Source organism: Patagioenas fasciata, chromosome 8 (genome assembly GCF_037038585.1).
Source record: "Patagioenas fasciata isolate bPatFas1 chromosome 8, bPatFas1.hap1, whole genome shotgun sequence".
NCBI lineage: Eukaryota > Metazoa > Chordata > Aves > Columbiformes > Columbidae > Patagioenas > Patagioenas fasciata.
In genome coordinates this window covers 15535921-15561069 of record NC_092527.1, presented here as the reverse complement: position 1 = coordinate 15561069, position 25149 = coordinate 15535921, and the positions used below count along the sequence as shown (strand labels likewise).

Below are 25149 nucleotides of genomic sequence, written 5' to 3'. Positions count from 1 at the left end.
TAAAATGCCACAGGACAGTCTAGCAAAAGTACTAAGAGTAAGTGCCAAGTGTAAGTGATAAAAAATGAATCTAATGTTGGGAAAAAAGTGCAGCAACTCATACAGAACTACTCTTGATTTCAAGCAGGAGTTCTTCATGCAGAGTGACTGCAACTGTGTTTCCAAGTAAGTCACTTTTTTTTCTGCATATATATTATAAAAATGACCATTAGTTGTGACATTTTCCATTCATAAACAGCCTTTTATCACAAGCAGCATTGTATAGACAGAAACCAACCAAGTTCTGCAAGCTTAGCTGCCTTTCAGAAAAATTGCCTAAACCATGAAGGGACTCAAAAGACGAATGAGTTATTTTCAATATAGTCTTCTTTTTATTTCAACTAATTTTCCTCCATTTTATCTAATTTAGTAACGGAGTGAACGACCATTTCTTTTACATTTCTTTGGATGTCTAACATGAATTGTGGAAGAGGGTATTTTTGACAACAGCAAGGCAAACATCCTTTTTTAGAAGAAGTGAAATGGGGACTTGAGTATTTATGCAAAATAGACAGACTTGATCATCTCTCCAGAGAGGCCATATCTACTAAACTATGTGCAGCTTGGATGGTAAATTTTGGAAGGGACTGTGCTGAGCAGTGCTCTCTGAGCTGACACGTGTTTGAAGAAGCGTGAGTATTCCCAAAAATTCTTGCTTTTCCCCTCACCAGCCAACTCTGTCTATCGTGACGAGGTGAAGAAATGAAGTTTCCATTAGCCTCAGAAATATCATATGTATTTATGTATATCTGGATATGTTTGAGGACCTGGAAGAAGGGGGATGTGGGGGATGAGCAGGTCCTATCTAAACTGTTCACAAGGGAGGGATTTGGGCACAAAGGGTTTTTACACAGCATGGAAAGAAGGAGTACACATTACTGCAGGTGTACATTAGAAACGAAGAGCTTCCTGTACACATCCCAGAGACTCAGAAATGTAATTTTTGCCAATGCATTGCTGGTAGGGAAATTCCAAGAGCTATCAATATTGGTTTGAATTATGTGGTCTTTTACATGCTCCTGCTTTAAATCATCAGCTGTTTCCATTGCCCTGTGGTGGGAAAGATCTTTCCCTGTTTCAAGACCGTTTGGAAAAAGGAAAAACAGAGGCCATATCCCGTATCACATCAAAATTCAGAAAGTAAAAACACTGGCTGTTGGACAAAACTAAATATCATGTCCAACTACCACTGAAAACAATGACATGCAAAGCAAGGGAGAAGCAGTATGGGGGCTTTTTTTTTTCCATTATCAGAAAGCCAAAGTTCAGAGGAACCTACAAAGCTCATTTACAAATGTTTAGCTAGATTCTCACACTGCCAACAGAGCTGAAGCAGCAGTTACTTGCTAAAAGAAAGTCTCTTGCTTAGAATGCAGTTAGGTTGCCTCTATTTGACAGTCACAGCCACAACTGTTTCAGCTGCGTGCCCTTAAATGCAATATTCATAATCTTAGTGTGAGAAAGCAATTCTGGAACTCAAGTACGTAGCCATCATAATGATAGATTAACCATAAAAATAAGTATTTCAGCAACTGTTTGTACTTAAAGAATATCCTTGAACTTAACACATCTGGGTTTTTTCTATGTATTGCTTTCCATTGCCAAAGAAATGTCCCCTGCCAGTAAAAGCCAATATAATTGTACTCCTGCACCTCTGAGCTCCCAAAACACACTCATTTCTTTGTCTCTAAGTATACTGTTTTCGGGCATCAGCCCACGTTCTGAATTGCATCAAATCACGTATAAAATTATCCAACTCTGGCATTAAAAAGGCATACATAACATCTTGAAAGCTTGTCTTACTTGCCTGCTTCTATTATCTAATAAGACAATATTTCTTTCAGACTTCTGTTGAGCAAAACATCTGATGCTGCACATGTTGCGTATTACGTGTTTTAGCATTGCAGCCTCTGGCACAAATATTTCCACTTTTAGAATGACAACTGATTCTGGTTATTACCAATAAAGAATTATTTCCAGATGATTAGAGAAGTTATTTGCATTCACTTCTAGCATTTCTGCCACTTTGACTGCTTTTTTATGCACTCTAATGAAATAATTAGCTTTGTGATAAAAGTAATTTACAATACACAATCTCATTCTTGCATGTAAGAAATAAAAAAAAAAAACCTCTTTAATTCATTCCTTTTATAGAGGAACATAAGTCCTAGCCTGTAAGAATAACCTCGTTCCTCTAAGACTCAATTTCAAAATGTAAACTTGGAGTATAGAATGCCAGACCCAGGAGAATTATTCAAGAAATGTCTATGCCCTTGTTCCTGAATTAGATACTGGATGCCATATAAAGACATCCAATCAAAACTTGCTGTCTCATAGAAGACTGAAATTGCCCAAGTGCAATATGCTGTTTTTCTAACCTTTTTATGTTCTAGGGTGATTTGTGAACTTGCAGGTATGAGTGAATGGAATGTAGATAGATGTGCTCATGAAAACACACAAATGCATTTCAATTCTTCCTTCATAGATGCTGTTCATATGAATCTCTGCCTGTGTCTTCAAATAGGTAAGGCATTGGATCATTTTGGTGGTCACCTGTCAAATAAGGCCAGGTGCATTTCCCAAAATGATCCTTTGCAAGCACATTTATTTTAAATTGAAATTTGTTTCTTTTTATTTATTTAAATTTCAGTTCAAATAGGCATGGTTTCCATCATATTGTACTCAAATTTGGAAATATGGCATTAACTTGTTTAAAACCTATACTTGTTTGAGTAAATACCTCCACTGAAAAGCACTACCTGCTGAAAAGCAATACCTCCAATGAAAAGCTCAATTAACACAGGGAGCAGAAGAAAAATTACTGAGAAAATGTTATCTTTCCACCACTGTCAGCCAAGAGTTGTTGGCTGACTAGCTTAATAAAGAACGAGATTAGTCCCTGTAACCTTAACTCTCTTGCGTGATTCAAACACCGGTATGGCAATTGCAGAGATGGTAAATATGTTGAGCCTGTAAAATTATTTGGGATCAAGAAAGTGTAACTCGAACAGCCATCAGTGGTGACACAAAAAAGGCAATCCTAAAACACTTCCGTACTTGTGCAGTCTTGGGGGCACACGGCTGGGTCTTTGCTCTCAATCACATCACAGGTGCCATCCGGACAAGTCTTGATACTCGGGGTGCACGTCGAATAGTTTGTGGTGATCCCTGTGAACACAGGCACAGACAGCTGCACAGACACCACAAGGCTTTGAAGGAAAGCTAACTGCATGTGTATGTTCACACACCGAAAACTGGTTGCTTTTCTTTTTAAAATAAGCACTTATGAATATCTATAAATACAATCTGCTGAACTAACAGGCAGGGAAACAGCTAAAAGCAACTGGAAGGACTATATTTTTCACTATGTTTTCTGCTTTGTGTCTTTGACAGCCTTTTGGGCATGTCACTTGCAGTTACAGTGTGTATTACTTGAAAAACAGCTATTTGACCACTTTCAGTCTCAAGAGTGGCTTTCACAACTAAGGATACCTCTACACAATTTCACACATATTTGAATATGAAATTACAAGTAGGCAAAGATAATTTGTGATACTCATGCAGTTTGAAGGGATAAAGCATGAACACAGATGCATTGTTCTGGAAGAGTTAAGACTACTGTCACCCACCAGATCTGTGCTACAGACCACAGGAAACAGATACAACAGACACTGCATCTGCGCTCACAGTCTGCTGGGGTATACCTGCTCAGTGCCTCATTGGTACATTTCAAACTCAATTCATGATCACAGAGATTATCCTGCAAGCCATAAATCAACTGTTCCAGTTACACTGGTGCAAAACCAATTCAGCACCTTGCATTTTATATATCCATGTTCAAGATCACCAGGGACAAGATCAAGAATGACCATCCCAACTTAACAGCATTTTCCTTCCTAATGCACACTTCATTTGGGTATTATGATCAACTTGTTTTAGCCATATCTTCTGTGTAGTTTACAATACCATTGTCCAACCAGAATAAATCATCTTATATCCATGGAAGTCAAATGCACAATGATGACTAAGCAGAAGGCTTGGTTTCACACAACAGAAAGGTACCTTTTCCACTGCCCTGTCTCCACTGGCATCGTCCTGTCAGCACTCCCAGGCCACCACACTCCTCGCATTCAGCATGGTGCTTACTCACAGCACATGAGTCAGGGCAGTCCTCCTCTTTCTTTAAAACTGTTGGGAAGAGTGTTTGCCATCAGTTCAGGGCAAGAGAGATGAATACACAAGCAACTCAGCTCTAATCAGAAGGAAAACTTTGTTCTTAGGGGTAGATGGGGGAAAGACGAAGAAAGGAGAGAAAGGACTGAACACTAACTGACCCAATTATCAGGAAACTTAAATAACAATTAAAGAGAAGTCCAGGTGTTTCTCTTCTGTGACAAACAATGGTAGGACAAGGGGTAATGGGTTTAAACTGGAACACAAGAGGTTCCACTTAAACTTGAGAAGAAACTTCTTCTCAGTGAGGGTGACAGACACTGGAACAGGCTGCCCAGGGGGGTTGTGGAGGTTCCTACTCTGGAGACATTCAAAACCCGCCTGGACACATTCCTGTGTAACCTCATCTGGGTGTTCCTGCTCCAGCAGGGGGATTGGACTGGATGATCTTTTGACATCCCTTCCAATCCCTGACATTCTGTGATTCTAAATAAAATATAAACACGATGATACAAGTTCTCTCTGCTTGATAGCATACTTTCAATGCCTAGAACTGTAGAAACCTGCTAACATACCGGTAACAGAAAAATGGGGACCTTAAGTACTTACAGCTTCATAAAAAACTTTTAATTAAGGGAAAACACTTAGTATTTGGGCTAATGTGACAGTAGCCCAAAGAGCAACAGCTAGAAATGTGTGGTTTCAGACAGCACAAGGCTCTTGCAAGAAGCAAAGTCCACTGCAGACTTGTGTTTCTTCTTCCTCAACCTGTTGGCTCTTGGCATAGGAGCTGTGATCCGATAGAGGGAAAGGGAGGCAAATGTCAGGTAGAATTGTAAGATTCTTCACAAAGTGTGATATGGTTTGGAGAGAAATGATTATGTTTCCAGTGTAATCCTCCTCTGCTGTGGCTGTCATAGAATATTTCTTACATTCTGCCCGTGTGAACTTTCCCATAAAATGAAATCAATGCAATTGCTACGTGAATGTTAAACAAAATAATTTTTTTTAAAAAGTAAAAATTGGAGAGGGAGGTGAGGAGAAAAATGATTGAATAACTATACTTAAGCCAGAGACTTGTGGTTTCATAAATATATATATATATATATATATATATATATATATATATATATATGGGGTTCTTCTCCCCGATAAGAATATGTGAAATAGAAAATAAAAGTCACACAGACACCCAAAAAAGATTCATCTACATCAAATGTCATCATGGTCATTAGGAATTGCACATGATACACCACCTCTCTGTGCATTAATTCTTCAAATAAATATCTGCTTCAGGCAGGTCTGAATCAGAACTCAAAATGCAATCTTTGCAATCTCTATCTTGTAGCTCAAGTTCATTTTCATTGTTAATGCCATCCTTTCATAGATCACCCTACTAATGCATCATCTAATACCAGTAACAGTTTTAAATAGTAAATAGCTTTAGTTGACTCAGGCACTTACGAGTTCCTTCCAACACAATAGTGAGGAGGGTTTTGGTGTGTTTCCTGCTCTGCTTGTCTGTAGCTTGAATGGTGTATTGTATTTCCTTGCATTCGGGTCTGCGTAGCACAGAGGAGTCATTCACATAAAGGCTTCCATATTTATCTTCTCGGCCTTGAAGTATGCCAACAGCATAGCAGCTTGTATTGTGGGACTGTAACTTGTAGGAGATGTTCACACCACGGAATTTCATACAGTTTTCGATGCAGATTTTTCCTATCTAGGCTCAAACACCAACAAAGAAATCACAGACAACAGAAACAAAACCATACATCACAAATATTCGGTGCTTCCCAAAAATGTCTGAAGGAAAATTGAGCATATTACGTCTCCCAGAGTCCAGCATTTATCTTGGGTTTGCAGAGTTGATGCTGAACTACTAATGCAGTACATGAATGCTTCAAATGGGATTTATTCTCAGGAACAATGAGAGGGAAAGCATTACTATTGTCTTCAGTCTAACAGTGGAAATATGCAAGAAGCCTTGACCCAGAGACTCAGTGATTCTTGGTACCTACTGTGGATGGTCAGCAGTGTGAGAACAAGGCTCTGTGATTTGAGAAAGTCTGAGTTCAGTCCCTGCTCTGTCCCAGGCTGATCAGTGAGAAAAACTTTGGTTTTGCTGGAGAAAGCAAACAGCTCAGTGTGAACAAAGCTGAGACTCTTTTCAAATAAGACAGAAATAGAAATTGCTAATACATAATTTTCAAAATAATACAGTTGAAAAGTTTCTGGCCAGCAGAGTTCTCTGAAAGTCTTAAAAGAAACAAGAACCTCATTGTTTTCCATTAGCAATTCTTTGAACATTTTAATCTAAAAATGACAATATCTTGGTTTGTCATATTTAACTTTTGCCTGCTAAAATATGTATGCTAGAGCATTCTTCAGTCTGAAACAATTTATTTACGAAGCATGGGAATGTAAAGCCCTGTCTCCTGTCCAGCTCCTATAGGAACTGATCCAAAGCTCACTTTGTTTTTTCCATTTACAAGAGTGGGATTCGGATGAGGTCCAGAGGCATTGGCTTTCCTTGCAGGGAAAACCACAATGTGAAGGGTGGAGTGTTATTTTGGGAACTTGGTGATGAATTCTTTTCAAATGCTGCAGCTAAGATGTGTTTTCAAGCAACACCACTGCTCGTAAAAGCATATCTGTGCATCTTGGTCTAGCATTCTTATTAAATAATGTTAAAAAACCCAAAAAGTTTATTTGCACTAAGACCTCTTCCTGTGAACCTGGATTATATAAAATCAGAAAGGAAGCTTTTGCAGTCCTAGAAGCGTACTTTGTCATAGCATAGTCCCGCTTCATCTAACTTATTCCCATTGACATCATTGACTGGTCACTTGGCACCATTTCCTGGGGTTTTTTGGTGAGATTTTGGTGGCAGGATAACATGCAAAGACTATTAAAGCAATCAGAAACTAGGCCATTTCTTCCATGCTGTCTCCTCTCCACAGCATGCTGGGACTGGCAGGAATAAAAATAAAGAGTTCAACTGTTCACAAACTCTGTCTAGACACAAGGTCTAGACAGGCCCCTTCCAGAACCACGTCATCTTAGCTTGGGTGCTGTGTTGCAACTGGCAGTGTTTTGTAACTGCTTCAACGGTGTTTCTTTGAGGCAGGAGGATAACATAATGATGTTCCATGGCATTAGCCTTTATACACACTAGATTAAACTATCCTGTCTGCCTACTCTGTCGTAACTGCTTTTTCCAGGCACCTTTTTGATCAACAGAAATTTCCTCCAAAGGGGATGGAGAATTCCCCATAAATTCAGGGTCCCTAAACAACAGATTATCCTTAGAGAAGCACATGGGCCAGTTCTGTTTTCTCTGCATAATTTGGGGAGAAGCTAAAAATCCCCCCCTCAAGAAGTTTCTACAAGAAAGATGGGCTTTCTCTTTTTGGCTGATTCCACCAGGTGAAGCCCAAGCTTGTAACTTGGCTCTGCACCGCAGGCTCTGGAGCCAGCACAGCTCTGGGAGGTAGCAGAGCACAGCACCAGGGCAAGGTCAGAGAAGGAGCCAGCTCCTCTTTCTCATGAGGAGGGTGAAAAAGAGGCTGGTAATCAGGATTAACATCAACATACACAGGAGGAACCTACAAGGGTGCTTTTTGCAAGACACGCTATAGTTAACACAGAAAAACCATCATCAGAAATAAGAACGGAAAAATCCATCTTTTGAGCTCCAGAGTTTAATAAAGTCTGGATAATGATAATGTTCCTCTTCACTGAATTCCAGGGACATTTGGACATATAACCTCTCTAAAAATCTCAGCCAATGTTATTCATCATTTGTCTCAGCAAATGTCAATAGACCTTTAAGTCCTTTGATAAGCTAAATGCCACTGGGCAAGCCTTTACCATCAGGCCATGCTTCTGTTGTTCAATTCATTTAGCTGCTCAAATAGACAAATGGCATCAGCCCAGCAGTTAATAATTTCTTCACGTTCTTGTGTTTTCCTTACAGCAAGAGACAGTTCAGCATTCATATTGATTTGGCCCAGTACTTTTCCTCACTGCTCTGGCACATCACAGCTAATTATGCAACGACTTTAATAATGTGAAGTGCTGAGGACTAAGCTCCTTCCACTGACTTGTGTTCCAACCTGACCACACTGTAAATTCAAACTCAGCCTCAGAAGTAAGTGGATGACACCAACTGATCGAGACCAGCTCCAGAGCCAGTCTGAGTTTTGCATTTTGCTGGTCAAGAACCAGAACAAAATCTCTTTGTGAATTTGTGTTTAGGCAGCACAAAGAGAGATCTCTTCCCACAGACTTGGAGTTGTTCTTGCCAGAACAGTTTTCCCTGCTACTACTGCCACCCAGTGAAACTGTATCGTTAGTAGGAAGTGTCATTGTTTCCAGAAACCCTAAAATTCCCTTTCAGATGTTTGACTGTCCTGACAAGATGCAAAATTGTTTAAAAGCTAACTATTTTTTGTTTGGTTTTGTTTTGGTTTTGCATTCTGGAACTAGAAAACTAGATACTCCCAGACTTCAAACAAATGCATTCAGGCAATCCAGCATATGCACAGATAAACATGGTTTAACCCAATTTAATTTGGAATTAATTGATTAGTTCATAATATTATTACATGCATACATCCATATGTAAAATCTTTGTGTATATATATACATATATATATATATATATACACGCACAAAAAAAAATCATATATATTCATACACACCTAACAGTTATGTTTCCACACTTTTACAGTTACAGTAATGTTGTGACATAAATACAGTTAGGGACTGTTTCTAGATAGTAAGAGATAGACTATGAGTATCTTGCATACCTGTGCTGTTACTACTTTAAGGGGGAAGCCCACTGATTTCACCCTATCTCCAGGCATGAGGTTTTTACACCACTGAGAACAGAGCTTTCACAATGTGGTGCTATAAAAAAATCCAAACCTAACATCAAAAAATATTGTGATCTGCACAAAAGGCACAGAATGTGTTCCAAAGTATCTAATGGTCTGCAAATTTCAAAGCTGCAGCCACAAGGCATCACAAAAATGTGAAGTAGCTTTTTGTAGAGAGCCCGCTGTGTGAGCACATTTGGTGTCTTTTTATTATTTATTTATGATATTCAGTGCAGACTAAGCGTAAAATGACCCCTGACTATATAGTAGCATTTTTATTGTTTGTGTGAGGCCTGTTCCATACTCTGAAGAGCTATCAGGCCACAGTGCATTTCATCAGATTAAATATAGGAACATGCAATATATCTAACTTCCCTTTTACTTTCTTTTTACAATTAGCCAGAGGCCTAAAGATTAATAAAACTGAATTCTTCCTTAGAAGTCTTCTAATGAATTGATTTTGTCTGCAATTGAGATGATCATATTTTAGTCTCAGTCCTCTCTGCTACAAATACAGTGGCAGTTTTATAGCTTTATTTAGTTATGAAGTATACTTTCCAGCAGCTCTCCCAAAATGCCTCATCACTGATGTTTTTAATATTCACTTTCATAACATTAATTATATTGAACTAGTTCCTTATTAACGTACGTGTTCTGAAGGAATTACATTGTAATTTTCTCCTGATTAATGTCAACCTGTTGGAAAAGTGTTTCTGGAAGGCATTATTAATGGCAATGGTAGTGATTAAGCTAAAACGAAGGTTAAATTAGGAAACACATTAATTACTAACTAGCCATTATCTAGAGAAAATCCATTAACATGCTGGAATTTGTAGAGCTGGGACTCCAATATCTGGAACAAATTTCTTTTTTTTGCCCTTAATATTTTTTCAGTTACTTATGCCCAAGCAACTCCTGGTTGCAAGTCCTCCAGTCTCTATTTCTATTAGTACTTCCATGTGTAGCTCCTCTTCTTTTATTATCTGATGGGAGAGCTAGTGTCCAGTCTACCTGCTATCCACTGCATCCAGCAAGAGCCATATTGATATCACATTTTTCATTGATTCTACTTAAACCAGCAACCACAAATCCTTTACCACATCTCTCCCCAGTGACCTATCTACTAGGTTCTGTCTCTAACAGACTGTGAAAGTATAATTAATACAGTTCTTACTTGTGCAAAACGTTCAGCGTTTCTGTTCACTGTGAACTGGTAAGTCATGTTTGGAAACTGAATGCTGACAGGCAGGATGGAGACATTGAAATGAAGCATCACCGATCTTTCTGGGCCATGAAATTCTGTGTCATTCACCAAAACATCCAACTGGAAGGAACGATGCTCTGTGACTGAAATACTTTTATTCAGTACCAGTTCTGCAAAGGAGAAGATTACTCTATTAATGACCCATGCTATCTGCAAATGTATATTTTGATACTGCAATCCCAACAAAATTATACATATTAAGTTTATATGTAACGAAGTTATTCCCAACAGGAAACAGAAGATGAGTTAAATATGAGAACGTGCTCCTATGGAGTTATGCTCTAAGTCAAGATGTTTGGAGAGGTCTTCTTCCCTTCTACCTACCGTGCTGAGAACCTCACCATCAGAACCTCTTATCAGTATACACAACATCATCCTGTACAGTCCCTATCCCAGAGATGCCACAAACTCCAATTTTCCAGTTCATGTTTAAAACTCAGCATTTGTTTAACTTGAAATATCTCAGCTTTCTTTGGAACAATATTTACAAAATGTTGGGAAAAGTTCAAGAGCGTACTGGTCAATTACTAACAAGCAACTTCTCCTTTACTTGAAGAAAGTGACCTTACTGTATTCATGTTGAGTTCCCCTCACTTGGCTGCCATTTGGGCTGAAGTGGATTTCATCAAAGATGTGCTCTACCCGAAATGTTTCACTTATCCAGGGATCATCGGTAATGATGGTTCCTGTGTATTTCTTTCTGCTGCTTTCAAGGGGATAAATAGGTGTCGTGTCTGCATCATATACAGTTAGCGTTGCAAGGACAGTCCCCTAGAAGGAAATATTAAATGACATTGCTGAATGACCTGAAGCATTCTTCCTCTGATATGTGCTTGGGAGATTGAAATATTGGTCATATAAAACCTCACAACTTTCACTCAAACCCGCTTGCATTCAAATTCATTTTAAGCTTCAGGTTACCACAATTTCACAGCTCTCTGAATCTGAGTTAGAAGCTCAAAAGAAGATGGCAGTGAAAAAGAACTTGCCATATAATAATTTGAGTCTATATCTAAATACTATACTATGCTATACTTTTGAAGTAGGAAATGAGTGCACATGCATAGTGCTAGATTTTTTTTTTTTCATTTTTTAAAATCGATGTTATTCTACAACACTACTAAAAAAGCAGATAAATAATATGTGCACTCGGAAGCCAAGAAGTACATTCAGATGGGTCAAATTTGTTACCAAAATGACAGAAGTGGCCAGGTTGTCTGTCTTCTGCTTAGATTGCTGTTCTGTACCTGTACACTGAAGCCACAAGGCCTTTAAGATTTTTATTAGCCATTTGGTTGTTTCAAGTTTGTTCGTTTACTAGAAAAGACAAAGTTTCCAAATGTAATGCTTTTTTTTACACTGGAAAATGGAAGCAAAATTCACTATGTTCTGAATGCTTTGCAGGCATGTAATTTCAAAGGAAATCTTTTACTTTATACAGTTTTATGAGACATTAATTTTCTATCATCCAGAGCTAAACAAACTCCAAAATGTCAAAATTTTCAAAAGTAAAAAGGAATTCCTTTATGCCTAGGCAATTCTGGTGTTCACAGGTGTCTTGTCAATACTCGTTCCAGTCGGGAGGTGGCAGCAAACTCCCAAAATAATTCTTTTCCCTTCCAGACACAAAAATGAGCAAACTATTATTTAAAGGGAAATTTTACTATCAAAAAAAAAAGGATGTTGCTGTTATGAAACAGAAGTACTCTCACGAAAAATGCATCATTAAGCCCCCAAAACAGTGTCTTCTCTATACCATTGTCTTATAAAGGGTTGTTGCTCTGGTGGGAAGAGCCAAGAGCCCACCTGTGTACTTGGTTTCCAAAGCAAGGGGTGCACGTGTGCAGGGATCTCACACAAAGACACCCAGAGGTTCAGACCTCTTGACAGATCACCTTGGGGCAGTAAGAGAAAAGTGGGAGGGCATCATGAAAGCAAGACCCTGGAGCAGTCCCTTAACAGGCTGACACTGGAAACTTAAACACCTTTGCAGGTACAATGTTTGTTGGCAGAAGACAACCACTTCTCCTAACTTTCTGTTACTGCTACAGCATCCTAATAAATGTTCTGTATGTAGTTCTGATATCTTATATATTTGCACATATGGGAAGGATACACACATACATTTGCTCTAATAACATGTAATTTTAGTCAGCTGGGGAAAGCAAACCTGTAACAAATACGGTGGATGGGGAGATATGGGGAGTTACAGTGAGACCACAGTCTCAGCAATGGTCCATCCTGACCTCAGGAAATGCTCGCATTTCCTTACACTGTTGAATTCCTGACCCAAACTCTTGTTAATTCGGAGTCTGAATAAGATAGAATGCGGCAGCAGAAGGAATTCTACATACTCAACATTTTACAATCACAGCTCTGAAGGGCACCGTGTGGCCATGTGCTTGATGCCATGACCCATTACCCAGAGCGTTGTGCTTCCCAGTCATCATGCCTCCCACCGCTGCGCTCCTGCTTCAGGGACTAGATAAAGGAGAACGTTACCTCTTTTCTGTTGAACTCCACAACAGCATCTGCAGTATCAGTGCCATTGGGAAGGAAGGGAGGAGAGTCATCTTCATCTAACACATTCACCAGGAAGGGCACCTCCACCTGCATTTCCCTGAAGCCCTCTCTCACTGTACATTTGGCAATCAGCTCGTATCTCTCTCTCTCTTCTCGATCCAAGCGTTGAGTCACACTCACGCCAGTGGTGTTCTCGTTGTAGCGAAAGGGCATACCTTCAGCTGAAAAACAGACACAGTATAAAAAGGGGCAGTCACCTCCCATTACAGGACTCTGGTAGGTTTTTTACTTGAATACTCTTTTGCAATCAAGTAAATCCATTTGGACATCATGACTGCATGATAAAAGGCAGACTCAGAAGTGAAACAGAAGAAAGTTGTGGGGCTATATTAGGGTAGACAAAAAAACATGGAACTGGTGGGAAGAATCTACAGTCTAGAAGCAGCACAATTTAAAGCTCAGGATACTCCCAATCTCCTATTAGCAGGTGCAGACTTTTAAAACAGATCTTTTCCTTAGGGAAGGAGATAGTCCTTCTTCCCATCCTCTCTGTATATCTCAAAGGTAAAAATCTTCAGGCTCAGTTCACATTTGCAAGAGAAATCCCTTCATAGGATCAGTTTAGAAGTTCTACTACACAAGAGATATTAACAGTGCAACTGTTTATTGTTGGTACACGAGTGGTTCAGCTCCAGTTTTACCTGCCAGCAGTTTATAGGAAATGCTGAGATTCTGACACAGATGATGAACAGAGGGCAACTGGAGCTGATGAAATGTGCCAGGTGGTTTATTCTCTTTGATGTGAAAGGAGAGATCCATTTCTGTGAAGCAAAGCTGCCTTGCTGTCAGGGAACTGCAAGCTGGGGCAGTAGCATTGATTAAGGAGAGGAAAACTGTGGCACGCGTAGCAGAGTCACATTCCTTCTCTTGGAAAGGGTGGGATGAAAGGAAGACATACAGCATCACCTTTGATAATGGCATCCAGTTTCCTACAGCTTCAGAATAAAAAACAAGCCAGAATAAATATTTTATAGAAGACAAGCTTTTACCCCTTTTGTGCTCCAGTCTGTTATTCCACAAAACAACCACATATAATCCTAATAACCCTATTAGGCCAAAAAACTGTAGGTGTTACCAGGAACTTTACATTGTAGAACCTCACAGAACAATATCAACATTCTGTCTGTAAGATATTAACATAAAATAGGCCACTGTTAGTAATCAGCTTCTTGATAGGACCGTTTTTTGGAGAGACTGAAGTACGGTGGCAGCAGGGAAAAAGAGTGCAGAAAATAGCAACAAATATTCAGGACAGTATCACAACAACTACTAACTGTCATTTAAGTCACAGCATTCCGGTAGTTTATACCAGTGGAGAACACAAGCCAAATTATTTGCATTTAGAGGACAAATTGCTTCATTTCAAAATATAAAGAGCTGCTCAAAAGATAACACAGAAGTTAAAATCAACCTGTGGCATCTACTAATACAGCCTCAAGCCTTAATTATCTTGATTACCTTGGTTTGACTACAGAGAGAATGATAGCATCTCTGTAATAGATCTAATTCACTTGAAAAGATGCTCTAGGTCACTTTGATCCGCATGAACAAAACAAGACTCTCAAGTTCTTGATAGCTATTTGTAACTGAACAAAGAAAGAATAGCTATCTGATATTCATGAACAGAGACTACCCAAAATGCAGCAAAAATGGGTGAGATATCAAGGACTCAGTACTTAAAAAAATAAAGCAGAGTGTCTGAAGTTGAACATTCAAACATCAAGGCACCCAAGTCAAAGGGTAGTGTTGATATATGGCTCTTACAAATCCAAGACAGTTACTACAGACTCTCCAACAGCAGAATTTCTGCAACTGATCACAGCGGTATGCCATTAACTCCTCACCCATTTCCTCCTCCACCATCTAATGATACCTAATTTCCTCATAGATCAAAATCACCAAAACCAATTTACTGTTAGATCATAAAAGAAGAGGAAAAAAACCTGTGATAATTCATTTCTGTACTTGAATAGTAAGCTTCTCTAACAAAGCCAAATCTCAAGAGAGGGTGAGAGGTACACTTAACCATTTCTTCCAAGAGCTGTTTGGTGTTACAATACAAATGTACTTTGTGAATCCACATTACCAGAGTTTAAGGATCATTTATATAAAGTTTGAACTAATCTAACTGCATTGGTCTGGGCACTAAGCACCCAGCATTAACACAGCAGAATTGCTTTAATTTGCATCAGTAGATGAACAAAATGCAAATCTCAATGTAAAGCTGTGACTTATACAGCTGTGAAATACAAAAGAAGAAAAACATTTCAAGTAATGCAACTGCCCCACTGCATTGAAGTCCACAGGGTGAGCGTGTGGATCTGTTCCAGGCCAGTGTCTGCTTTGGCATACGGGTCCCTTCATTTGCTGTGTGTTTTGTTGGGTCTGGTTTCTTGTTTTAAAAGGGTAGATGTGGGGTTTTTTCTAAATTTGATGCTCATATGCTGATGGGTAAATCTCATTATATGAATATACTTTGTTTTAACAACAGACACTTCAACAAGAAAAGCTAGTCTTCTCATACTTACACAGCATATTAAAGTCTTCTCTGTCCAGACTTTTGCTGAGGTAGAGAAGTCCTGTTTTTTCTCTGATTTGAAACCAGTTATTTTCGTGGGATCTTGCTCGAGAAATGATGAGATTCTGGCACAAATGGAAGTGGGCCACTTCCCCATGTGAATCCCTCAAGGCGTGGATGCGCAGGAGCGGCGTGCCCGCCGGCTGATCAACATAGACGTTCTCCGAGTAGTCTTTCCTGGGGAAGTAGAGGCCAAAGGCCACTGCAAAGGAAGGCACACAAGGGGAGAGGTGCTCCCAGTTAAATTATTTTTCACTGGCATTTTCTTAAGAGATGCATTTCCAAAGAAGAAAAGGCTTCATTCTCTAAGGATTAAAGAAGCATTAAAAAATATGTGGAAAAAAGGCAGATCCCTCATCTGGTGGATATAAATGTGGTTTTACTGCACTCAAGCCAGGGACAGAGCCACCAAAAATTTGGCCTATAATTTATGTTCAAGTTACAAAATCATCTTCTTTTTGAAAGCAAAACTATTTTGCTGTAAACATGGCCCAGCTTAAGCAGAACACTTAGTGAAGCTCTGCTTGCCAGATTTTAGTTAAGCTCATATCTGGAGCTCTCAGCTGTGATTCCATTGTCTCACGGATGATATACAAAGAAGGAAAAAACCTTTGATGAAATCACACACTTTAAAAGCCTAAACACACTCTCCGTTGTGAGAAAACACAGAAATTAATGGCTCACACACTTTTCCTTGGATTACGTAAAACCTCTCTTACATAGAAGTCTTTGGTGGCTCCCTTCCTTTCTAAACAGGCCTGCATGATACTTTTAGTACAGAAAATGAGAGTTGTTTGAACAAAACTGATATGAAAGTCTTGTAAGTATTTTAAATATGACAGATGGGAAAGCTGAGAATTGACTTGTCTGAAGTGAGGAGGAACATGTACATTTCTTTTTAATACAATGGCTGTGACTAACCCATTGTTCTTCAATCTTTTCTCCCTCTGACAATACAGACATTTACATTTAGCAGGACTCAATTGCCCCTTCACACCTGTTTCTTCTGCTGATCTCACCTTACCCGGTCACTTTGCAATGGCCTCTCTAACTTTTCCCACTTCATCCCTTCCAATTCTACTGTTTGCAAACATGATCACAGTGGAATGGTCAATAACCATGGAAGGTACAAAGTGATGCTCTTTGCACACACACTGGAATACTCGAACTGTCACTCTTGCACTTCACCGGTACTGACAGCCAGAGGCTGATCTCATACAAAAGAATACTTGCATATTGCAGAATTTTGCATCATTTAATCTAATTTGATGAGGACTAAGGCATACAAAAGGCCCACACATCTGCTGAACAAATGAGAAAATAATGATTTCCCTATGTTACTAATACAAGACTATCTTAGCTTAAATCAGGCCAGATACAAATGGAAAGGATGGTAATACAGCAGTAAAATTAGAGATATAATGCCAAAACATCTTTAAAATAGCATCAGGCTATAGCACACATTTATTTATTTTTATTATTGGATCCATACACTGTTCTATTGAATAGAGAGGACCGCAAACAAACTGTAAACAGGGGACCTCTAAGTTAATTTGGAAATACCACAGAAACCACTGTACCTTGCAATAATTCATGACATCAGCAGTACCCCTGGATGCAATTCCAGCCATGAAATTTAAAGAGGCCCATTATTTTTCATACATACACTTTGAAATATATAAAGTGGTAAAGTAACAGTAGGTGAATTTGCCACAAAGTAATTAATTCTAAGGGAAGCCAACAATAATTTTTTTTAGAGTTTTAGAAAAGCATTAACTCCTGATGTCTGTCCTCTGTCTGGAAGAAAACTATTACTTCTGACTCTGGTGCTATCATCATCTTTTTTTTGTAAGTTAGATTCCTGAACATTAGTAATAAACTTCAAACATTTTTCCAATGTCTCTGTCTTTTTTGTAGTGCAGGAAAACCTGAACATGCAGGTTAAAATGCATCACTAGAAGTCCTAACAAACTGGTCCATTAACAAGAGGGATAAGGTGATATCCAAATAGCAAGACCAGTCCCAGTGCAAGCAAATAGATTTCCTTGAGGTATTCTCTGTAAAATCTTGATTCTAGATTATGAAAACTTCCTCATGAGAAATTCAACACTGAAAATTTACTACTTAAGGTCAAAAAATGACTTTTAACCCGCTGATGCATACAAATGAGGCTTATACAACATTAGCGACAGGACAGAAGAATATTTACTTATTTCCACGACCAGGGTGAATAGTTCTAATGTGAGTGATGCTGTGTGTTCAGCATCACCAACACATCACACAGTGCAAGAACCAGCACCATAGCACAGACATTAAATCACCTCCAGTAAAAGGAGCATATAGAAAGTAGAGTATATCTAAACAGTATGAATGTATAAAGTGTGAAATAGGAAAAGAAAAGGAATAACAGGGTATTTTGAATTGTAATTATGTATTTCCTTGTCTTAAACAAATGCGTTAATCTTTTATGCTTTTTGCTTTACAAATCTGAGCCCACACTGCGTGTCAGTATATACACAGTCACGTTTAACAAAACACATAAATAATTATTATGTACATTGCCAAATGTCTGAAACTTTGCATGTAACTACACCTCAGCAGAGGTCAGCATCCTAACCGCTCTGCATTTGAAAAAAGAAAAAGATTCTATTTATGCTACAGACTCTGAAATCCTTTGGCATCAGTTCACAGGAACAGTCGTCCATTCTCAGAAAAAAAACCCCACAAACCTGTAATATAAGAATTTTATTTCTCTGTAGATAACAGAAATGCAAAACAATGCTTTGTGTTTTGAAAACAGAAGGATTCCTTCGTAAAATAATTTAGACTTTGCATTGCTAATTAGCCTGAAATGTTCTTCACAAATACAAAAGCCACTTTAAAAAATTAGAGAAAGCTGCTCTAAGAAATTTAAGTAGAAGCATGACCTTTTTCTCCCTGACTCAATTGTAAAAGCTGATGAAAAGGAATTCTGTCCATCAAAAGCATTAAGTTTTTATTTCAGAGCATACTTCTGTATTACGCGCAACACCTAAGGACAGTTTTATGCAACACCAGTGGATATGACATACTTTCATGCTTTACTGAGACAAGTATTCAAGCGAAGAGACTGTACAACATTGTAGAAAACTAGAAGTTAAAATTAAAAAAAAAAAAAATCTATATATATTTGCTTCAGCCATGTAACAAGATTCACCCAACAGGGCTGATCTTCAAATTACTGTTATTTTGTAAAGTGCTTTGTGTCACTCTCTAACTCCATTTCAAGCACTGAATGAGATGAGAGGTAGGCAACAGACTGGCCAGGTCACAACCACACTCTGCATATAAATCTCTGGAGGCTGATTTTGAAGGAGACCTTTGAAGTAGAAACGTAGCACCCACTTCTCTGAGCTGCGTTCATTCCTTTAAGCCCTAGTAAGTTAAAACCAGATTCAATAAAGTTGCCATCTGGCAAGTATGCTGCAGGAGGAAGAGGTTCTAATCCTGGCCACAGTTCTTTGTGTCCTGGAAAAAAAAAGAAAAATCAATTTCCAAAGACTTGTGCGAGCTTCCTATGGAAGCCAGATGGAGTTTTTATTGAATCTGCCATTTAAATAAAGAAGAATTGAGATGGTTATGCTCAAAACTGATGGTTAAAGTGCTTTTGCTTAGAAATTAAAAGCAGAGAAACATTTCACATTACAATCTTGAAATACACCACAAGAAGGTTGTGCTCTGTAACATACAAGAGTAACATAATACACATATTACATACAGAGAGAGAGGTATTGAAATATTTTTGAATTTCTGAATTTTTTTTTTTTGGAAGACACTTCAGCTTTCCTCTGTTCTACAACCAGCACAGAAAACACGGCAATCTCTGATCCATGAGCAATATTATGTGATAATAGCATATCAGTAACATATAAAAGAGAAAAGTGATCACGTTTAAGCGGATGTAATGCCACCGACTAATAGCTCCCAAAGGAAATAGATACAGTTATGACAGCAGTTTTCCAGTTCAGGGAGAGAAAGCAGATAAAATGAGAGTGGAGAAATGAGATTATATATACTTTGGAGTCTTCATGATTGCCTTTTGAAATAAGGTAATTTTTCATGTGGCATTTTTCGGTCATGAGTGATTGGGTAAATAATGCCTTTTTTGACAGAATCTGATTTTTTTTTTTTTTCCAAAATTTGTTGCAGAAAACTTTACATGGTTTTAGTGCTTTTTAAGCTTGCCACTACCATCTTGAGTAGCATTGGTGAGAGGCATTGGTGGACTCCTGATGGAAAATGTTGAACTGACTATAGCAACATCATACTCTTACCATGAACCACAGTGATGAAAAACATATTTTAAAGTTTTAGTCACAAAATGAAATGGCATGACAATTTTTATTAGTGTAGAAGAAGACTTCACTGTAAGAAATTCTTTCAAACCATGTTTACAACTATCTTTCAAGGTAGAACTGCAGACTTTAGAAAACCTGTTTTGAAGTGAATTATCCCAGTCCCGAGATTTGCTTGGGGAAAGGATGTGCTTAGATAACTGGAAAACCAGCTCAGCTCTACGTGGATCACTTGCAGAGTCTCAAAGCACATCGGAGATGGGGAGAAGAGAGAACAAGACAAGAGACCCATCCACAACATCCTCTTCTGAAGAGGAGCCGGTGTAGATTGCAGCAGCCAGTGAGCTGCCAGTCAGCAGAACACAGCAGCTCGCTCGCTCTTGAACCCAGGAACAAGAACCTAATAGCTAAACCTGGGGAAACAGTGAAAGCGGAGCACTGTTCCAGTTCAAGGCTCTCCCTTCAGCCAAACCATTTGCCTCAAGCTAAGTAAGCAGGTGTCTTAAGTAGTTCATAATGAAAATTCAAAGCTTAAATGACCATTGCGTGGCATAAGTTACATCATGGATTTGAACAAAAGGCTCACTCTTGATTTAAAGTCTTATAAATAACTGAAATCTAACATATCTCTTTGAAGTTATTTTGGGTTTCATTACTCAAGTAACCTGAAAATTGTCTCTCCAGCCTGAATGCATTTGCTACCTTCCACCTTCTTTTTACCACTTTATGTTATAAGTTACACTTTTTTTCCAGTAGATGAAAGACTTCACAGATCGCATCGTGCCTGCTGGGTGAACATGCATTCAAAAACACAAGGACTGGTTTGTGTTTTTAAGAAAACACAATTAAAAAAAATCAGCAAAATAGAAATGGAATGAGGGTTGTTTTTCATTCAGCAAGTAATACACATCTAACTAACCCACATCTGACAAAATTTGCTCAGAGCTCCCTAGAATTTTGAAGGACAACACAACAATTTATTATGAATAGAACAGCCCTCATGTAACCAAAATCCTTAATCAAGATTTGACATTGATCTCCGAGAAAAAGGGTCTGTTTTTAATGCAACGATAGCCCTATCATTGTAACATGTAGGATTTAATGACATAGGAGACAAACATGGGAGTCTGCTGTTAATAATCTCCCATTTGTTGCACGGCATCAGATTTCAACAAGAATTTATCTGCCAAGGTTAATTTTGTGTTCCTGAAATAATTATCTTTACTTTTGATGAGTAGCCATTATGTTCCATTACTAGTATTAATATAGCCAATGTATGACTCATCAGAGAGCAAGAGCAGCAATGCACTTGTATATTTTAAATTAAAGGACTTGCCCACTTAATGCCCTTCTAGGCCCTACAGAATTAAGAAATAAACTCACCCTCATAAACCGAAAAGTCAGTAATTTAGAAATAACACTGCCACTTAATGGAAAGGTGGAATAGAACAGCATAGCTGGAAACAACACTATGTGGATTCAACACCCTGCAAGGTACTTAAGACAATATCCACCATCTAACATCGGCTGATCCATCCCATAAGCATAAAAATGTTCTTTCTAGCATTTAGATTAATGTTTCTTCAGTCAGAGACAAGTTAACAGCGAGAACAATCTCTACATTACACAGGGAGTCGCTCCAACCTCTCCTTCGGTTCAGCAGCAGGATTTTAAATGAAGAACTCCTCACTGCACTATCCATCATTACACTGGGACTCATTTAAAAGGTAATCACAGAAGAAGAACCATTTCCAATAGACCTGGCTGCACATCACCAGAAATAACCATTCAAAGAACTAATACGCACCAGGGCAAAGCACGGATTAAACAAAGCAGGCTGAAAAGCTACTTGAACATCTCTGAAAGGGACCCCTCAATGAGGAACTGCTCTGGGCTCAGCTGGTGCCCATGGCTCACAGCAGAGCTCAAGATGACACGTTCCTGTTTTAAGCCAGGGTGAGAAATCCATATCAGAAACTGCAGGCTGGAGAAGAACTGGTGCCAGGAAGCATCACTCACCTGTCACCTCTCTCCATGGCGCTCGGCTGGTCGCACCAGGAGACAGCCTGTGCCAGACGGGGACACCAGCGCTGGAGGGAGCCCGGCTCTGCTGTGCTCCCATCCTGGTGTCTGCACAGCCTGGCATTGGGGTGTGCCAGCCCCCGACCATGCTGGGTGCACAGCCCCTGCGCTGGGGAGAACGAAATTTCTCCTGGTTTTATACAGAGAAGTTGAGTCAAATTCTGCCATCAGCTCATCCAGGTCAGGCTGCAGCATCAGTGCCCTGGGTATAACTCCCAGTGAGTTTCAGAGTCACCAGAACAATGACAAATAGAAGTAACTGGCATACACTTAAGTAACTGGCAAGCCATTAACACGACTCAGCAGCATGACATTTCTTTTTAGGTGTGTTATTTTTAAGCTGATCATTACAGAAATTGTAACAGATGTGATAAGAAACTGTATTGAAATGAAAATTAAATTAATTCTTTATTTTATAAAGCTGCTCCTCTGGACCCTAGGTTAGAGTGGACTGGGGTAGGATCACTGTAGAGATTCATACAGGATTTTCTGAAAGTATGCTCAGACTTTATGAAGCTGGATAATTACTAAGTTTCACCTCTTGTGTACATTTAAACGTAGCACCATTGTTAGAGAATGAATTTCAATAGCAGCAGTGTCAGTGGAATACATGTGTTTTACAGAATATGACACTTCCAGAGGGAACAGGTCCTTACAAAGTGATGGTAAGCAGAAACAATATTTAACGAGAATAGGTTCCAGACCTGTTAAACTAGTCTGCTTTAAGTTAATTGCCTCTCTTGCGATTTTCCTCATCAGATTCCAATGCTCACATTGAAAACAATCCTGATTTTTAGACTGAAAACACAGAAACTAAGTAGATACAAATATCAGACAAAAATCTCAGTCAACAACCTGTATTAACCTGCTATTAAGGAAAATGAGAATGAATTCCAGAAGACATTAGTAAGACAGACCTGGCAAAGCCAAAAGATGGATCAGACAAAAAGAAAGTTAGCTTCCTGTATCAGGCATTTTGAAGATTAATTTTTAAAAAGTCAAGATCAAAGACAGAACCTAAATTTGTAAGTTAAAAAAATAGTATTTGTGAGAACTCTCAAGATTTTCATTTTTCTCTCAATTCAAGAATGGAAAAATCTGTGCAGCACGGTACCTACCAGAGAATGGGACAAAGCTCCTACTAAAGCTCTACTGCTAGTTCACTGATGCCCAGTTCAGAACCAGGCCAAACCTATGCCTACACTTTCAGAGTCTGTACTTCCAGTTAACTGTACAAACTCACTTTTGAACTTCTGTAAGTCCAAAAAGGCTAGCAGCTTCCTTTTTCTTGCTTTCTTACGATTTTTTTTTTTTTTTAATTTTAGCAAGAAGTTAATTTTTTGAGGCTTCATTGTTCAAAACAGTAGTGTCACTAAAACTTAAGCCATCCTTCATAGAACATAATGTGCACAGAAAGCTTCTGTAAGAGATTGCAGGAGTTTCTGCAAATTCTTCAGATCCTGATTGTGTCCCTCCTCCAGATTTGTGTGATTAAATACTCCTTCACTTTCAAAGTAAGGCTTAATGCTTGAGAATAACTGGACATAATTTTGCTTTGTATGAGTACGGAGCTGAAATGTAAGACAAGGAAATGGATTGACTATTGTATTGCAGCACAAAGTACACTAATCTATGTGTAATAGAATTAATCTACATCTGGGCCAAATGCAGGGTGTTTACAAGGGAGCATACAACAACAACAACAAAAGATGACATGATGTTTCATCTTTATGCCACTCCAATTCAGCTCTGTACAGACACAATTGATCATGTTCCATACTTCTGTATTTTGCTTTGACAACTAATCCTGAGTTTACAAACATCAGAGAAATGATCTTACAGAGCCCATGCTAAAAGCTACAAAGCTTGAGGCTTTGTTCGGGATTGCTTACAGTAGCTGACAAGTAAAAATCTTCACTTAAAACCTGTGAAGGCAGAAAGGGTGTGTGTGTACTCATACACCCCTATGTATGTATGAAGATTAAAATACGATGCTAAAAAAAACCCAGCTGGATTATGAATTTGTGAAAATACATAGACATAGAACTGCATTTTCAGGAATTTCTTTAAATAGTGCAGCTAAAACAACCATCAGGACTACCTGGGCTGTTTATGCAGAAGCAAAAGGAAAAAGTTACACTACAATGTCCATATGTAAGAGGCTTTCCATACATCTCAGCTCAACAGTCATCTGCAGCATCATGAAGCCAATGGTTGTAAACATAAAATAAATATTGATTCACAAATCTATAATGTCAAGACTTTATTTCTTGTATTACCTGATCCTGAAGTAGTATCTATGTAAATGTCAAAAAATTATACAAACAAAAAAAGAAACAGGATTAATTATAGGTTCAAATTGTGTTTTCATGCACAAACTATGTAGCCTTTTCCAACCTTAATATGGAAGGTTGATCGGAAATATTTAACAATTATTTTTTATTTTTACATGAGATATTCTAAAACACATTTTTCTAACTAAATAGCACCTTATTCAGTGCGAATCCGTCTAAAGCAAAAGGAACATTAGGAATAAATGAAATTTATTTTTTAAAATAGTAGCTAAATCCTTGGAGATAGACAAAAGTTTCAGTAGTTTCAGCATCAGAAACCAGGAAGCATTTCTAAAGTGATAAATATAAGTATGTCCATATCACCGGAAACATCTTGTACAATTCTGTGTACCATTTTTCATTATTTTTTAAAGGTAAATTGGAATAATAATGGTTCACAACATGTATTCTCTCAACATATCCCCTTCAACAGGAACCAAATAGGGCTAGGAGCTAACCTAGCACTGATGAAGACATACAAATAAGAGATTCAAGTAATCAAAGCTTCATCTTACGTTTTAAACGTATAGAGGTTTGTACAAAGGGGCTGAGATTATCAAGAAAAAAAGGCAAAACCACATTTATAAAACTTCCCACTCTGTCGCAGACCAGCTCTGCAACCGCTGGGTCACCCTCATCTACCATTTCTTTTTAGTCATTTTCTTTTGCTTTCGCTAGTTTCAATGAACCCTGACAACCCTGCACAGTTGAGGTACATTTGTGCTGCACATACCACTGGCAAGTGGAATTTTTCTACATTTTATGACAAGGGATGCCAACGCAAAAAAGTGGACTCAGTCTGCTGTTTTATTTCTAATTTTTAAATTAAAACCTATTTTTCTATTCACCCTCTGTGTACACTTTCTCTGTGCTTTATTGT

At 38.5% G+C, this 25149-nt stretch overlaps 1 protein-coding gene across 3 annotated transcripts in view; it reads right to left on the bottom strand.

The window, feature by feature from the left end:
* The window catches only part of RET (ret proto-oncogene), an 85260-nt gene that overhangs the window by 23082 nt on the left and 37029 nt on the right, over positions 1 to 25149 (bottom strand). For 2 of the 3 annotated variants that reach the window (XM_065843248.2, XM_071811747.1), the window contains exons 3-10: positions 15471 to 15722; positions 13584 to 13877; positions 12862 to 13103; positions 10929 to 11130; positions 10270 to 10469; positions 5677 to 5935; positions 4102 to 4227; positions 3097 to 3207 (exon numbers count right to left, since the gene is read on the bottom strand). In XM_065843248.2, coding sequence (XP_065699320.1) covers positions 3097 to 3207; positions 4102 to 4227; positions 5677 to 5935; positions 10270 to 10469; positions 10929 to 11130; positions 12862 to 13103; positions 13584 to 13877; positions 15471 to 15722 — 1686 coding nt within the window. The remainder of the gene's footprint in view (positions 1 to 3096; positions 3208 to 4101; positions 4228 to 5676; positions 5936 to 10269; positions 10470 to 10928; positions 11131 to 12861; positions 13104 to 13583; positions 13878 to 15470; positions 15723 to 25149) is intronic. The other variant, XM_071811748.1, reaches the window with a different exon arrangement.